Source organism: Trachypithecus francoisi, unplaced genomic scaffold, assembly GCF_009764315.1.
Source record: "Trachypithecus francoisi isolate TF-2019V2 unplaced genomic scaffold, Tfra_2.0 Lachesis_group3, whole genome shotgun sequence".
Classification (NCBI taxonomy): domain Eukaryota; kingdom Metazoa; phylum Chordata; class Mammalia; order Primates; family Cercopithecidae; genus Trachypithecus; species Trachypithecus francoisi.
The window spans coordinates 124,765,228-124,782,650 of record NW_022681468.1 but is presented as its reverse complement, the minus strand read 5'-3'; the positions used below and the strand labels follow the sequence as shown (position 1 = coordinate 124,782,650).

General features: G+C 49.5%; 1 protein-coding gene across 1 annotated transcript; it reads left to right on the top strand.

Annotated features, from left to right (window-relative positions):
• Nucleotides 1–12,329: 12,329 nt before the first annotated feature.
• On the top strand, nt 12,330–12,742 carry LOC117071610 (ATP synthase subunit ATP5MPL, mitochondrial-like). The gene has a single exon (XM_033191709.1). It carries the CDS (start codon nt 12,405–12,407, stop codon nt 12,579–12,581), a length of 177 nt encoding a protein of 58 aa, XP_033047600.1. The 5' UTR covers nt 12,330–12,404; the 3' UTR covers nt 12,582–12,742.
• Nucleotides 12,743–17,423: the final 4,681 nt, after the last annotated feature.

The window sequence follows — 17,423 nt, the reverse complement described above, 5'->3', positions numbered from 1 at the left end:
ATTTTATTTATTTTATTTTTTTTTTTTGAGACAGAGTCTCGCTTTGCCCCCAGGCTGGAGTGCAGTGGCCGGATCTCAGCTCACTGCAAGCTCCGCCTCCCGGGTTCCCGCCATTCTCCTGCCTCAGCCTCCGGAGTAGCTGGGACTGACTACAGGCGCCCGCCACCTCGCCCAGCTAATTTTTTTGTATTTTTAGTAGAGACGGGGTTTCACCGTGTTAGCCAGGATGGTTTCGATCTCCTGACCTCGTGATTCGCCCGTCTCGGCCTCCCAAAGTGCTGGGATTACAGGCTTGAGCCACCGCGCCCGGCCGATTTTTTATTTTTTTATTTTTTATTTTTTTATTTTTTTGAGACGGAGTTTCGCTCTGTCACCCAGGCTGGAGTGCAGTGGCCGCATCTCAGCTCACTGCAAGCTCCGCCTCCCGGGTTCACGCCATTCTCCTGCCTCAGCCTCCCGAGTAGCTGGGACTACAGGCACCAGCCACGTCGCCCGGCTAGTTTTTTGTATTTTTAGTAGAGACAGGGTTTCACCATGTTAGCCAGGATGGTCTCAATCTCCTGACCTCGTGATCCGCCCGTCTCGGCCTCCCAAAGTGCTGGGATTACAGGCTTGAGCCACCACGCCCGCCTTGTTTTTTATTTTTATGTCTTTCTTTGCTCTTGTTGCCCAGGCTGGAGTGCAATGGCGTGATCTCGGCTCACCGCAACCTCCGCTTCCAGAGTTCAAGTGATTCTCCTGCCTCAGCCTCCCAAGTAGCTGGGATTACAGGCATGTGCCACCACACCCAGCTAATTTTGTATTTTTAGTAGAGACAGGGTTTCTCCATGTTGGTCAGGCTGGCCTTGAATTCCCAACCTCAGGTGATCCGCTCACCTCGGCCTCCCGAAGTACTGGGATTACAAGGCATGAGCCACCACACCTGGCCTTATTTTTTTTATTCTTATTTTATTTATTTATTTATTTATTTATTTATTTTCAGACGGAGTCTCGCTCTGTTGCCCAGGCTGGAGTGCAGTGGCCAGATCTCAGCTCACTGCAAGCTCCACCTCCCGGGTTCATACCATTCTCCTGCCTCAGCCTCCAGAGTAGCTGGGACTACAGGCGCCTGCCACCTCGCCCGGCTAGTTTTTTGTATTTTTTATTTTTATTTTTTTTTTATTTTTATTTTTATTTTTATTTCTTTTTTTTGAGACGGAGTCTCTGCTCTGCCACCCAGGCTGGAGTGCAGTGGCGGATCTCAGCTCACTGCAAGCTCGCCTCCTGGGTTTACGCCATTCTCCTGCCTCAGCCTCCCGAGTAGCTGGGACTACAGGCGCCCGCCTCGTCGCCGGCTAGTTTTTTGTATTTTTAAGTAGAGACAGGGTTTCACCGTATTAGCCAGGATGGTCTCGATCTCCTGACCTCGTGATCCGCCGTCTCGGCTCCCAAAGTGCTGGGATTACAGGCTTGAGCCACCGCGCCCGGCCTGTATTTTAGTAGAGACAGGATTTCACCGTGTTAGCCAGGATGTCTCGATCTCCTGACCTCATGATCCGCCTGTCTCGGCCTCCCAAAGTGCTGGGATTAGAGGCTGGAGCCACTGCGCCGGCCTATTTTTTATTTTTTAAGAAAAATGAGCGGGCGCGGTGGCTCCAGCTGTAATCCAGCACTTTGGGAGGCCGAGACGGGCGGATCACGAGGTCGGGAGATCGAGACATCCTGGCTAATACGGTGAAACCCGTCTCTACTAAAAATACAAAAACTAGCCGGGCGAGGTGGCGGGCGCTGTAGTCCCAGCTATCGGGAGGCTGAGCAGGAGAATGGCGGAAACCGGGAGGCGGAGCTTGCAGTGAGCTGAGATCTGGCACTGCACTCCAGTCCGGGCGACAGAGCGAGACTCCGCCTCAAAAAAAAAAAAAAAAAAAAAAAAAGAAAAATGAAAAACAAAATAAAATGCAGCTCTTCCAGAATCATCAAGATAAACATTTTTTTTTATTCATTTATTTATTTATTGAGACAGAGTCTCACTCTGTTCCCCAGGCTGGAGTGCAGTAGTATGAGCTCAGCTCACTGCAGCCTTGATCTCCCCTGCTGGAACAATCCTCCCACTTCAGTCTCCTGAGTAGCTGGGACTACAGGTGTATGCCACCATACCTGGCTAATTGTTTTTGTTATTTGTAGAGATGGGGTCTCCCTATATTGCCCAGGCTAGTCTTGAACTCCTGGGCTCAAGTGATTCTCCTGCCTAGGCCTCCCAAAGTGCTGGGATTACATAAAGGCATGAGCCACCATGCCTGACTCGTGTGTGTCATTTTTCATATAAATGGTAACATCCTGCATACATTGTTTCTTTTACTTAGTAAAGATCTTGGAGATGTTTCTACATCTATGCTTATAGATTTGCTATGTTCTTTCTTCTTTCTTTGTTTTAGAGACAAGGTCCAGGCTGATCTTGAATTCCTGGGTTTAAGGGATCCTCCTGTCTTGGCCGCCAAAAGTGCTGGGATTACAAGTACGAGCCACTGCACCCAGTCTGCTATGTTCTCTCTCTCTCTCTTTTTTTTTTTTTTTTTTTGAGACGGAGTTTCGCTCTTGTTGCCCAGGCTAGAGTGCAATGGTGCAATCTCGGCTCACCACAACCTCCGCCTCCCGGGTTCAAGCGATTCTCCTGCCTCAGCTTCCCGAGTAGCTGGGATTACAGGTATGCACCACCATGCGCAGCTAATTTTGTATTTTTAGTAGAGACAAGGTTTCTTCTTGTCGGTCAGGCTGGTCTCGAACTCCTGACCTCAGGTGATCTGCTTGCCTTGGCCTTCCAAAGTGCCGGGATTATAGGTGTGAGCCACCGCCTCCAGCCTATGTTCTCTTTAACATCCCCACATTGGTCCATTTCGTGAATATGTCTGGTTTATCCAGCTTGCACCTACTGATGGACATTTAGATTGTTTCTACTATTTTGATATTTTATTTTTATTTTTGAGACAAAGTCTTATTCTGTCTCTTAGGCTGGAGTGCAGTGGTGCGACCTTGGCTCACTGCAGCCTCAACATCCCGGGCTCAAGCAGTCCTCCCACCTCAGTTTCTCTGGTACCTGGAATTACGGGCATGTGCCACCACACCTGGCTAATTTATTTTTAAATTTTATTTATTATTATTATTTTGAGACAGAGTCTTGCTCTGTTACCCAAGCTGGAGTGCAGTGGCACGATCTTGGCTTACTGCAACCTCCGTCTCCTGGGTTCATGCGATTTTACTGCCTCAGCCTCCTGAGTAGCTGGGATTACAGGCGTGTGCCACCACGCCCGGCTAATTTTTGTATTTTTTTAGTAGAGACAGGGATTCCCCATGTTGGCCAGGCTGGTCTTGAACTCCTGACCTCAGGTGATCCACCTGACTTCGCCTCCCAAAGTGCTGGGATTACAGTTGTGAGCCACTGCACCCAGCCATGTTTTAAATTTATTTTTGTAGAGGTGGGGTTTCGACATGTTGCTAAGGCTGATCTCGAACTCCTGAGCTCAAGTGATCCACCTGCCTTGGCCTCCCAAAGTGCTGGGTTTACAGGCATGAATCACCACACCCAACCTCTTTTGCTATTTTAAACAAGGCTGCTGTGAATAGCTTTGTATGCAGATCACTTCACTCATGCTTCTATCTATGAGGAAATTTCTAGAAGTGTAATTGCTGGGTCAAAGAGTATGTGCAAGGCTGGGTGAGGTGGCTCATGCCTGTAATCCCAGTACTTTGGGAGGCTGAGACGGGAGGATCACCTGAGCTCAGGAGTTCGAGACCAGCCTAACCAACACGGAGAAACCCTGTCTCTACTAAAAATACAAAATTAGCTGGGGATGGTGGTACATGCCTATAATCCCAGATACTCAGGAGGCTGAGGCAGGAGAATTGCTTGAACCTGGGAGGTGGAGGTTGCAGGGAGGTGGAGGTTGTGGTGAGCCGAGATCGCGCCATTGCACTCTAGTCTGGGTGACAGAGCAAGACTCTGTCTCAAAAAAAAAAAAAAGGCCGGGCGCGGTGGCTCAAGCCTGTAATCCCAGCACTTTGGGAGGCCGAGACGGGCGGATCACGAGGTCAGGAGATCAAGACCATCCTGGCTAACACGGTGAAACCCCGTCTCTACTAAAAATACAAAAAACTAGCGGGCGAGGTGGCGGGCGCCTGTAGTCCCAGCTACTCGGGAGGCTGAAGCAGGAGAATGGCGTAAACCTGGGAGACGGAGCTTGCAGTGAGCTGAGATCCGGCCACTGCACTCCAGTCCGGTCGACAGAGTGAGACTCCGCCTCAAAAAAAAAAAAAAAAAAGAAAAAAAAAAAAGATACAAAAAACTAGCCGGGCGACGAGGCGGGCGCCTGTAGTCCCAGCTACTTGGGAGGCGGAGGCAGGAGAATGGCGTGAACCTGGGAGGCGGAGCTTGCAGTGAGCTGAGATCCGGCCACCGCACTCCAGCCTGGCGACAGAGCCAGACTCCGTCTCAAAAAAAAAAAAAAAAAAAAAAAGTGCTGTTTTATTTTTCCACTTGCAAAATAATACACGCTTTTTACACAAATTTCAAACAACTCTGAAGCTTATAGGCTAAAAGTAAAAGAGCCCTCCCCACCACCCTAATCCTATCCTCAACAGCAGAGTTTCCTCTCTTCCTCCCTGGCCCCTGGCCTACAGCTCTCACATCTGCAGGAGCCTTTCCTACCTGCCCAGCTCTGCCTGGCCCTGCAGCCTGATTCTGAGTCTCTCGTCCTACTTCACCACCTATTTCTTCCCTCATCCCTCAGTAGAAACATTCTCGCCTATCCCCAGGGCCTGCACTGGGCCTGAGGCCCACAGTCAAATATAAACTGTTACCACCAGACCTAGCAATGGCAGATCCCCAGCAAGTGCTTCCAAAACAGAATGTTCAAACAAAAAGGTTAGGGGCATCTCATCCAATTCTCAAGCTCCAATTTACATAGAAGGCAACTGAGGCCCACAGAAGAGAAATGTGGCTCAGTGAGTGGGTTAACAGAGCCAGAAAGAGAAGCCACATCTCTCGACACCCTGATCAGGGATCATTTCATTCATTTAATAAATGGTTACTGGGGCCATGCAGTGGCTCACACCTGTAATCCCAGCACTTGGGGAAGCTGAGGCAGGAGGATTCCTTGAGCCCCAGAGTTTGAGATTAGCATGGGCAACATAGTGAGACCCCATTGCTACAAAAAATTGAAAAATTAGCTGGGAATGATGGTAGGCACTTGTAGTCCCAGCTACTTAGGAGGCTGAGGTAGGAGTATCCCTTGAGCGCAGGAATGCAAGGCTGCAGTGAACCATTGATGACACCATTGCACTCCAGTCTGGGCATTGGAGCAAGAATTTGTCTCAAAAAAAAAAAGGTTATTGGGTGGGGTGCCATGACTGCCTACTACACCAGACACTGGTATAGGCAGTGGGCTCCAGCAGTGAATGAGACAGAAACGCTTGTCTTCCTGGAGCCCACATTATATTCAGAGAGACCAACAACAAAAAAGCAAACACAGGCCGGGCGCAGTGGCTCAAGCCTGTAATCCCAGCACTTTGGGAGGCCGAGACGGGCGGATCACGAGGTCAGGAGTTCGAGACCATCCTGGCTAACACGGTGAAACCCCGTCTCTACTAAAAAATACAAAAAGCTAGCCGGTCGAGGTGGCTGGTGCCTGTAGTCCCAGCTACTCGGGAGGCTGAGGCAGGAGAATGGCGTAAGCCCAGGAGGCGGAGCTTGCAGTGAGCTGAGATCCGGCCACTGCACTCCAGCCTGGGTGACAGAGCGAGACTCCGTCTCAAAAAAAAAAAAAACAAACACAGCCCGGGCACAGTGGCTCATGCCTGTAATCCCAGCACTTTGGGAGGCTGAGGCGGGCTGACCACAAGGTCAGGAGATCGAGACTATCCTGGCTAACACAGTGAAACCCCATCTCTACTAAAAATGCAAAAAATTAGCTGGGTATGGTGGCAGGCGCCTGTAGTCCCAGCTACTCTGGAGGCTGAGGTAGGAGAATCACTTGAATCCGGGAGGTGGGGGTTGCAGTGAGCTGAGATCACGCCACTGCACTCCAGCCTGGGCAACAGAGCAAGACTCCGTCTCAAAAAAAAAGAAAGCAAACAAAATATTTCACATTATATTAATAGTAAGTACTATGGCCGGGCGCGGTGGCTCAAGCCTGTAATTCCAGCACTTTGGGAGGCCGAGACGGGCGGATCACGAGGTCAGGAGATCGAGACCATCCTGGCTAACATGATGAAACTCCGTCTCTACTAAAAAATACAAAAAACTAGCCAGGCGACGTGGCGGGCGCCTGTAGTCCCAGCTGCTTGGGAGGCTGAGGCAGGAGAATGGCGTGAACCCGGGAGGCGGAGCTTGCAGTGAGCTGAGATCCGGCCACTGCACTCCAGCCTGGGCGGCAGAGCGAGACTCCGTCTCAAAAAAAAAAAAAAAAAAAAAAAAAAAAAAAAAATAGTAAGTACTATGTGAAGCAGGGTTAGGCCAGGAGTAACTTGGGCTCAGCAATCTTTTTTTTTTTTTTTTTTGAGATGGAGTTTCGCTCATAGCCCAGGCTGGAGTACAGTGGCACGATCTTGGCTCACCACAACCTCTGCCTCCTGGGTTCAAGCAATTCTCCTGCCTCAGCCTCCTGAGTAGCTGGGATTACAGGCATGCTCCATCACAGCCAGCTAATGTATTTTTAGTAGAGACGGGATTTCTTCATGTTCGTCAGGCTAGTCTCGAATTCCTGACCTCTGGTAATCCACCCGCCTCGGCCTCCCAGAGTGCTGGGATTACAGGCATGAGCTAGCTACGTCCGGCCTTTTTTTTTTCCTCTTTTGAGACAGGGTCTTGCTGTTTCCCAGGCTGTAAAATCACACAGCAGTGTGATTTTAGCTCACTGCAACCTCTGCCTCCCAGGCTCAAGCTATCCTCCCACCTCAGTCTCCCAGTTAGCTGTGACTACAAGTGCCCACCATCATGCCTGGCTAATTTTTTCATTTTTTTAAAGAGATAGGGTCTTATGGCCAGGTGTCGTGGCTCGCGTCTGTAATCTCAGCACTTTAGGAGGCTGAGGTGGGCGGATCATGAGGTCAGGAGATCGAGACCATCCTGGCTAACACAGTGAAACCCCATCTCCACTAAAAATACAAGAAATTAGCCGGGCGTGGTGGCAGGCGCCTGTAGTCCCAGCTAGTCGGGAGGCTGAAGCAGGAGAATGGTGTGAACCTGGGAGGCGGAGCTTGCAGTGAGCTGAGATCGTGCCACTACACTCCAATCTGAGCGACAGAGCGAGACTCTGTCTCAAAAAAAAAAAAAAAAGAGAGAGATAGGGTCTTGCCTCGTGGCCCAAGATGATCTTGAACTCTTGGACTCAAGCAGTCCTCACACCTCAACGTCCCAAAGTGCTGGGATTACAGGCATGAGCCACTGTGCCTAGCCAGGTCCAATAATCTTAATGGGTGTTGGATATCTGAGCTGGGACTTGCATGACTAGAAAGAACCAGCTAGGCCGGGCGCGGTGGCTCAAGCCTGTAATCCCAGCACTTTGGGAGGCCAAGGCGGGCGGATCACAAGGTCAGGAGATCGAGACCATCCTGGCTAACACAGTGAAACCCCGTCTCTACTAAAAAAAGTACAAAAAACTAGCCGGGCGAGGTGGCGGGCGCCTGTAGTCCCAGCTACTCGGGAGGCTGAGGCACGAGAATGGCGTGAACCCGGGAGGCGGAGCTTGCAGTGAGCTGAGATCCGGCCACTGCACTCCAGCTTGGGTGACAGAGCGAGACTCCGTCTCAAAAAAAAAAAAAAGAAAAGAAAAAAGAAAGAACCAGCTAAACCAGCATATGCAAAGGTCCTGAGGTAGGAAGAAAATTTTTATTTGACAGGCAAAAGAAGGACTGGAGCAAATGAGGGAGATGCAGCAACAAAGGTACACAAAGCTGATCATTTAAGGCCCTGGAGGCAGGGTGATACTGTGCTGCAAAGCCATAAAGTCAGCCTGCCACTGCGGTGGCTCATGCCTGTAATCCTAGTGCTTTAAGAACCCAAGACAAGGCCGGGCGCGGTGGCTCAAGCCTGTAATCCCAGCACTTTGGGAGGCCGAGACGGGCGGATCATGAGGTCAGGAGATCGAGACCATCCTGGCTAACACAGTGAAACCCCGTCTCTACTAAAAACTACAAAAAACTAGCCAGGCGAGGTGGTGGCACCTGTAGTCCCAGCTACCCGGGAGGCTGAGGCAGGAGAATGGCGTGAACCCGGGAGGCGGAGCTTGCAGTGAGCTGAGATCCAGCCACAGCACTCCAGCCTGGGTGAGAGAGCGAGACTCCGTCTCAAAAAAAAAAAAAAAAATCCAAGACAAGAGGGTTACATAAGGGCAGGAATTCAAAACCAGCCTGAGCAACATAGCAAGACCTTCTCTCTACAAAAGTAAAAAAATTAGCCCGTGATCAGTCTGCTATGTTCTTTTTAACATTTCTACACTGTGGTGCACACCTGTAGTTCCAGCTGCTTGGGAGGCTGAGACCAAAGGATCAATTGAGCCCAGGAGTTTGAGGCTCCAGTGAACTATGATTAGACCACTGCACTCCAATGTGGGCAGCAGAGCAAGACCCTGTCTCTTGAAAAAAAAAAAAAAAATAGGACGGGCGCGGTGGCTCACGCCTGTAATCCCAGCACTTTGGGAGGCCGACGCGGGCAGATCACGAGGTCAGGAGATCGAGACCATCCTGGCTAACAGGGTGAAACCCCGTCTCTACTAAAAATACAAAAAATTAGCCAGGCATGGTGGCAGGCGCTCCAGCCTGGGCAACAGAGCAAGACTCTGTCTCAAACAATAATAATGATAAAATAAATATAAATAAACATATATATATATATATATATATATAGCCAGTCACAGGCCAGGCGCGGTGGCTCAGTCCTGTAATCCCAACACTTTGGGAGGCCGAGGTGTGCGGATCACTTGAGGTCAGGAGTTCGAGACTCAGCCTGGCCAACATGGTGAAACCCCATCTTTACTAAAAATACAAAAATTAGCCAGGTGTGGGGGCAGGCAGCTGTAATCCCAGCTACTTGGGAGGCTGAGGCAGAAGAATCACTTGAACCCGGGAGGCAGAGGTTGCAGTGAGCTGAGATTGTGCCATTGCACTCCAGCCTGGGGGACAAGAGCGAGACTTCATCTCAAAAAAAAAAAAAAGTAGCCAGGCACAGTGGCTCACACTTATAATCCCAGGACTTTTGGAGACTGAGGTGGGAGAATCTCTTGAGCCCAGAAGTTTCATACCAGCCTGGGCAACGTAGTGAGACCTCATCTCTACAAAAAAAAAAAAATTTGGCCCGGCGCAGTGGCTAACCCCTGTAATCCCAGCACTTTGGGAGGCCGAGATAGGCAGATCACTTGAGATCAGGAATTCGAGACCAGTCTGGCTAACATGGTGAAACCCCGGCTCTCCTAAAAAAAATTAATTAATTAGTTAATTAATTAGCTGGGCGTTGTGGCAGGTGCCTGTAATCCCAGCTACTTGAGAGGCTGAGGCAGGAGAATCTTGAGCCTGGGAAGCAGAGACTGCACTGAGCTGAGATTGTGTCCCTGCACTCCAGCCTGGGTGACAGAATGAGACTCTGTCTCAAAAAAAATTTTTTCCCCGGGCGCAGTATAATCCTAGCACTTTGGGAGGCCGAGGTGGGTGGATCACCTGAGGTCAGGAGTTCAAGACCAGCCTGACCAACATAGTGAAACCCTATCTCTACTAAAAATACAAAATTAGCTGGGCGTGATGTCGCATGCCTGTAATCCCAGCTACTTGGGAGGCTGAGGCAGGAGAATCGGGTGAACCCGGGAGGCAGAGGTTGCAGTGGGCGAAGATCGTGCCATTGCACTCCAGCCTGGGCATTAAAGTGAAACTCCATCTCAAATTTTAAAAAAAATTTTTTTTTTTTAATTAGCCAGGGATGGTGGTGCACACGTGGTTTGAACTACCCGGGAGGCAGAGGCAGAGCGATTGCTTGAGCCAGGGAGATGGAGGCTGCAGTGAGCTGTGATTGCACCACTGCATTCCAGCCTGGATAACAAATTGAGGCTCTGTCTGAAAAGTAATAATAATTTAAAATATAAAAAGATTCAAAAAAGGAATAAAAAAGAGAGGCAGAGGGACATTACAAAATCCTTGAACAGGCCGGGCATGGTGGCTTACACCTGTAATCCCAGCACTTTGGGAGGCTGAGGAAGGCAGATCACTTGAGGTCAGGAGTTTGAGACCAGCCTGCCCAACATTGTGAAACCCCAGTCTCTTTTTTTTTTTTTTTTTTTTTTGAGACGGACTCTTGCTCTGTCGCCCAGGCTGGAGTGCAGTGGCCGGATCTCAGCTCACTGCAAGCTCCGCCTCCCGGGTTTACGCCATTCTCCTGCCTCAGCCTCCTGAGTAGCTGGGACTACAAGCGCCCGCCACCTCGCCCGGTTAGTTTTTTTTTGTATTTTTTAGTAGAGACGGGGTTTCACTGTGTTAGCCAGGATGGTCTCGATCTCCTGACCTCGTGATCCACCCGTCTCGGCCTCCCAAAGTGCTGGGATTACAGGCTTGAGCCACCGCGCCCGGCCGAAACCCCAGTCTCTACTAAAAATACAAAAATTAGCCAGATGTGCTTGCTTGAAACCAGAAGGCACATAATTTCAGTGAGCCAAGATCATGCCACTGCATTCCAGCCTAGGCGACAGAGCGAGACTCTTGTCTCAAAAAAAAAAAATTCTGTGAACAGAATTCTGTGAATGGTCATCATTTTAATGGCAGCCAACAGTTAGAGAATTCTGCGAGCCCCACAGTTGGATCTGTGTTGCAAGTCTTCAACACTGCCCTCGTAGCTGTATTGTAGGAAAGCACTCAGATGATACAAAAAGAAGTGGCTATGGCTGTGTTCCAGTAAGATTTGATTTACAAAACCAGGCTATAGGACCAACCCATGCCTCAGAGAGCACTTAAAGTATATGTATTACACCTTTATAATGAGGAGCTGGACAGATCAATTATCCTTCACCTCATTTAGGTCTTAGATCCCCATTGAGATTTAGGTGGCCTCTCTGTGAGGTAGGAGGTAGGACTTGACTTCAGAGGCAGGGCTTGGACAGTGGACCAAATTGAGGACTAGTTAAAACAGGGAAAGGGTGAAAGCAGCTTTCCATAAGGCACGCCCACCAGTGTTCCATGTCAGTTTGCCATTGCCATGGCAACACCCAGAAGTTACCACCCTTTCTCTAGAAATTTCTGTATAAATTTCCCCTTAATTTATGTGTAATTAAAAGTGGCAGTCCAGCGTGGTAGTTCACACCTGTAATCCCAGCACTTTGGGAGGCCGAGGTGGGCAGATCATTTGGGGTCAGAAGTTCGAGACCCAGCCTGGCTGACATGGTGAAACCCCATCTCTACTAAAAATACAAAAAATTAGGCCAGGTGCGGTGGCGCAAGCCTGTAATCCCAGCACTTTGGGAGGCCGAGACGGGCGGATCACGAGGTCAGGAGATCGAGACCATCCTGGCTAACACGGTGAAACCCCGTCTCTACTAAAAAAAATACAAAAAACTAGCCGGGCGAGGTGGCGGGCGCCTGTAGTCCCAGCTACTCGGGAGGCTGAGGCAGGAGAATGGCGTGAACCCGGGAGGCGGAGCTTGCAGTGAGCTGAGATCAGGCCACTGCACTCCAGCCTGGGCGACAGAGCGAGACTCCGTCTCAAAAAAAAAAAAACAAAAAAACCAAAAAATTAGCCTGGCATGGTGGTGGGCGCCTGTAATCCCAGCTACTTGGGTGGCTGAGGCAGGAGAATCTCTTGAACCTGGGAGGCAAAAGTTGCAGTGAAGCAAGACTGTGCCACTGCACTCCAGCCCAAGTGACAATGAGAGACTCTGTCTTAGAAAAAAAAAAAAAGTGGGTATAAATATGACCACAAAACTGCCCTGAGCTGCTACTGTCAGCACACTGCCTATGGGGTAGCCCTGCTCTGCGGGAGTGGGCACGGAGCTGTAACACTGCCAGGGCTGTAACATGCTGCTCAATAAAGCTGTTTTCTTCTACTACTGGCCCACCTTGAATTCTTTTCTGGGCAAGGTCTAGAACCCTCCCATGCTAAGCCCCAATTTGGGACTCATCTGCCCTGCATCATCCGCATGCCTGCTCCCAAAATCTATACACACACACACAAGTTGTGAGCGGCCCAGTGCGGTGGCTCACGCCTGTAATCCCAGCACTTTGGGAGGCTGAGATGGGCGATCACCTGAGGTCAGAAGTTCGAGACCAGCCTGGCCAACATGGCAAAACCCCGTCTCTACTAAAAATACAAAAAAACGGCACGTGCGTGCGCGCTCGGTGACCTTTCTGAGTTGGCTGCAGGTTTGTGGTGCTCTCTGAGGCGTCTGTCTTGCGTCAAGATGCTTCAAAATATTATTAAAAATGTGTGGATCCCCATGAAGCCCTACTACACCCAAGTTTACCAGGAGATTTGGATAGGAATGGGGCTGACAGGCTTCATTGTTTATAAAATCCGGGCCGCTGATAAAAGAAGTAAGGCTTTGAAAGCTTTGGCGCCTGCTCCTGGTCATCACTAACCAGATTTACTTGGAGTACATGTGAAAGAAAACATCAGTCCGCCTGTAAATTTAAGCAAGCCGTGTTAGATGGGGAGTGTGGAACGTCCCTGTACACTTGTATAAGTACCATTTACTTCATGGCATGAATAAATGGATCTGTGAGATGAAAAAAAAAAAAATACAAAAAAACTAGCCGGACATGGCAGCGGGCGCCTGTAATCCCAGCCACTCAGGATGCTGAGGCAGGAGAATTGCTTGAACCTGGGAGGCGGAGGTTGCAGTGAGCTGAGATTGCACCACTGCACTCCAGCCTGGGCAATAGGAGTGAAACTCTGCCTAAAAAAATTTAAAAAAAAAAAAGAGTTTTGAGCACAGCTAGAGAGGGCAGAGTTTGAAAACCTGAGGACTTTGTGAACCCTATGGATGGATAATCCCCAAGGGCCTTTCTGCCTCGACAGTGACCAGATGCTAGAGATGCTGGGAACTGTGGGATGGCCAGTAGGAAGGCTCTGAGAGATACGGCAGGAACCAGCAACTTCCTGGAGTAGATGGGTGCAGTCTGGGATAGTGACTGAGGGCTGGCTGGCAGAAGGCCACCACCTGACCTCTTTTCTCCCTGGAGGAATTCCTTCTCAAAGTGAGTGGCAGAAAAAGCCTAGCTTGGGGAGGAGCCCTATGGGGGAATCCCATCCTAGGTCCTGTCTCCTTGCTGGTGATAGTAGAACAAGCACATGCCTTCCACTCTGTGTCTCCACTGTAAGATGGGGGAGTTGGATTAGACTCACTCTTTCCAACTACACATATTTAAGGGACATCTGCTGTGCACCAAGGACTACATCAGACCCCGCCACTGATGAACCTGACTTGAGCACAAAGAACTACACCCAAGGGGAAGGAGAGACCACTTGCAGCTTTCAGCTAGCCAGCTGGGAAGGACCCTGGAAGACCACTGCTTGGGATGGAACCTGAAGATGGGTAGTAGGGGGCATTCTGGACAGAGGGAAGGGCATGAGGAAGAAAAGTCTGGGTACACAGGGCCTGGTGTAGTTGGAGTGTCAGGTAAACAGAGAGGCGTTCTCATGAACAAGGCAAGAATTGGATGGAGGCCTGGGTGGGAGCTAGACCAAGAGTCATCAGGGCATAACAACTGCAGGGCCATAAAGGTGGAGGGAGGAGGAAGCACTGGGTCTCGGAGAGCTTTGCAGGAGGGAAGTGGGAGGGGCCTGGACAGAGGGCCCTGGGGACAGGACCCAGAGGAATGTGGAGGCAGTCACTTGGGACCAGCTAGTTGTCCGGATGTGGTAGGAAATCGCTCTCAGGCAGATGGAAATAGGAACCTAGCGCAGTAGAGAGATTAGGGCAGAGAAGACTGCCCAAAGTGGAAGCTGGGAATGGTGGCTCATGCCTGTAACCCCAGTGGTTTGGGAGGCCGAGGCAAGAGGATCACTTGAGGCTAGGAGTTCAAGACCAGCCTGAACAACATAGTGAGATTCTGTCTCTATAGAAGAATAAAATAAAAAATTAGCTGGGTGTAGTGGCATGCCCTTCTAGTTCCAGCTACTTGGGAGGCTGAGTCAGGTGGACCACTTGAGCACAGGAATTCGAGGTTGCAGTGACCTTTGATCATGCCATTGCACTCCAGCCTGGGCAACAGAGAACTACTCTGTCTCTTTAAAACAAACAAACAAAACAAAAAAACAGCTATGTGACTTGGACAATAAGTAAACATCCGAGCCTCAGTTTCCCCAAATTGTAAAGTAGGGATGTAATAGTATCTACACCTTACAGTGTGTGTGAAGAGGAAATGCCGTGCTACGTATTCCACAAAACTCGAGGCCTCAGTACTGTGTATGATATAGCAGCCATATACGTGATTTTTTTTTTTTTGAGACAAAGTCTTGCTCTGTCACCCAGGCTGGAGAGAAGTCAGGCTGGAGAGAAGTGGTGCAATCTCAGCTCACTGCAACCTCCACCTCCTGGGTTCAAGCGATTCTCCTCCTTCAGCCTCCCGAATAGCTGGAACTGCAGGCACCCCCATCATGCCCAGCTAATTTTTCTTTTTTTTTTTTTTTTTTTTGAGACGGAGTCTGGCTCTGTCGCCCAGGCTGCTCACTACAAGCTCCACCTCCCGGGTTTACGCCATTCTCCTGCCTCAGCCTCCCGAGTAGCTGGGACTACAGGCGCCTGCCACCTTGCCCGGCTAGTTTTTTGTATTTTTTAGTAGAGACGGGGTTTCACTGTGTTAGCCAGGATGGTCTTGATCTCCTGACCTCGTGATCCGCCCGTCTCGGCCTCCCAAAGTGCTGGGATTACAGGCTTGAGCCACCGCGCCCGGCCTAATTTTTCTATTTTTATAGAGACGGGGTTTCACCATTTTGTCCAGGCTGATCTCAAACTCCTGATGTCAGGTGATCTGCCCACCTTGGCCTCCCAAAGTGCTGGGATTACAGACATGAGCCACCACGGCCGGCCCATATATGTGATCGTGGTTTTTATGGTTAATGTTGTTATCTTTAGGTTGTTGAGGTGGATCCTGAGGTTTCTTTGACATTCTGCAGGACTCTGGTAAATTCACAGTTTGAGTCTGAGATCCTGCCCGCTGATGGATCTGCAGGACTGGAGGTCAGGAGAGAGGTCCGTGGCACAGCTCACAGGTGATCTCTGGGTATCTGGAATCAGGCTGGAGAGTGGACATCTTCTGGGGGACATGGAATGCAGAGGGGCCCAGAGATGCCACCTAAGCTCCTTCCCTTCCCTTTCAGTCCTGCTCAGCACTCACCAGTGAGCCTTCCCCTCTTGGTGTCAGACTTGGATAGGAAACAAGCTAGGGCTCCAGAGTCAAAACACTGGAGTTCACACCTTGCCCTGCCAAGCTACATGAATATGGTCAAGTCATGCAGTGTCTCTACTCTGCAGTTTCCCAAGTGCAAAGGAGGGTATCCTTATGCTAACTACAGAGAAGTTTACAGGATGAAAAGCATTTAGTAAACTTTACAGGCCATGTAAATACAGGACATAACTTTCCTCACAGGCTGGATACAAAAAGCATCTCTTCCATGAAGCCTTCCCAGACTGCTCCACCGGAGGTGATTTCTTCTCCCACTGAGCTCCCACTGCTGCTCACCTGAACCTTATATACACCTGCTGCCCCAATTAAGAGGCACAAGAAGGCTAGGTGTAGTGTCTCATGCCTGTAATCCCAGCACTTTTGGAGGCTGAGGCAGATCGCTTGAGCCTAAGGGTTCAATACAACCTGGACAGTACAGTGAAACCCCTGTCTCTACAAAAAAATGAAAAAAAAAATTAGCTAGGTGTGGTGGCGCACACTTTTAGTCCCAACTCCTCAGGAGGCTGAGGCAGGAGGATCCCTTGAGTCCAGGAGTTTAAGGCTGCAGTGAGCCATGATCGTGCCACTGCACTCCAGCCTGGGAAACAGTGAGTGTCTAAAAAAAAAAAAAAAAAAAAAAAGGCACAAGTTTGAGTACCACACAGGACAGGTTACCTGAATTCCAGCCAGCATCTTTGCAGTATCTCCTGACATCCTGCTGTGTGGTGGTCACCTTGTGGCCTGTCCACTCAGTACTTTCCTAGCACTTGTCCTCCACCTGTAGGATGCATGACCAGCCAGGTTCATAGTATGTGGTCCACTCCCTGACCACAGTATAGTTAATATAGCTGACTACTACACATCTAGGCTATATGAAATAGCCTGTTGCTTCTAGGCTACAAACCGTAGCCTACAAACAATGTTACCGTATACTGTAGGCAATTTAACACAATAGTAAGTATTTGTGTATCTAAACATAGAAAAAAATACCATAAAAATACAGCATACAGGGCAAGGCACGGTGGCTCATGCCTGTAATCCTAGCACTTTAGGAGGTGAGGCAGGCGGATCACAAGATCAGGAGTTCAAAACCAGCCTGGCCATTATTGTGAAACCCCATCTGTACTAAAAATACAAAAAATTAGCTGGGTGTTATGGTGCGTGCCTGTAGTCCCAGCTACTCAGGAGGCTGAGGCAGAAGAATAGCTTGAACTTGGGAGGTGGAGGTTGCAGTGAGCTCAGATCATGCCACTGCACTCCAGCCTGGGCAACAGAGCGAGACTCCATCTCAAAAAATAATAATAATAAATAAATAATAAAATAAAATACAGCATACAGGCCTCGGCACTATGGCTCAGGCCTATAATCCCAGCATTTTGGGAGGCTGAGGCAGGCGGATCACCTAAGGTGAGGAGTTAAAGACCAGCCTGGACAACATGGTGAAACCTCGTCTCTACTAAAAATACAAAAAATTAGCCACGTGTGGTGGTGTGTGCCTGTAGTCCCAGCTACTCAGGAGGCTGAGGCAAGAGAATTGCTCAAACCCAGGAGGTGGAAGTTGCAGTGAGCCGAGACTGTGCCACTGCACTCCAGCCTGGGTGACAGAGTGAGACTCCATCTCAAAAAATAAAATAAAATAAAATACAGCATACAGGCTCGGCACTGTGGCTCATGCCTATAATCCCAGCATTTTGGGAGGCCGAGGCAGGCAGATCACCTGAGGTCAGGAGTTCAAGACCAGCCTGAACAACATGGTGAAACCCTGTCTCTACTAAAAATACAAAACTTAGCTGGGCATGGTGGCACATGCCTGTATGCCTGTAGTCCCAGCTACTCAGGAGGCTGAGGCAGGAGAATCTCTCAAACCCAGGAGGTGGAGGTTGCAGTGAACTGAGATTATGTCACTGCACTCCAGCCTGGAGGACAGAACGAGACTCCATCTCATAAAACAGAAGAAGAAAAAAATACAAACAGCATACAAGATAATAAATGGTAAACCTATATAGGGCACTTATACAAGATAATAAATGGTA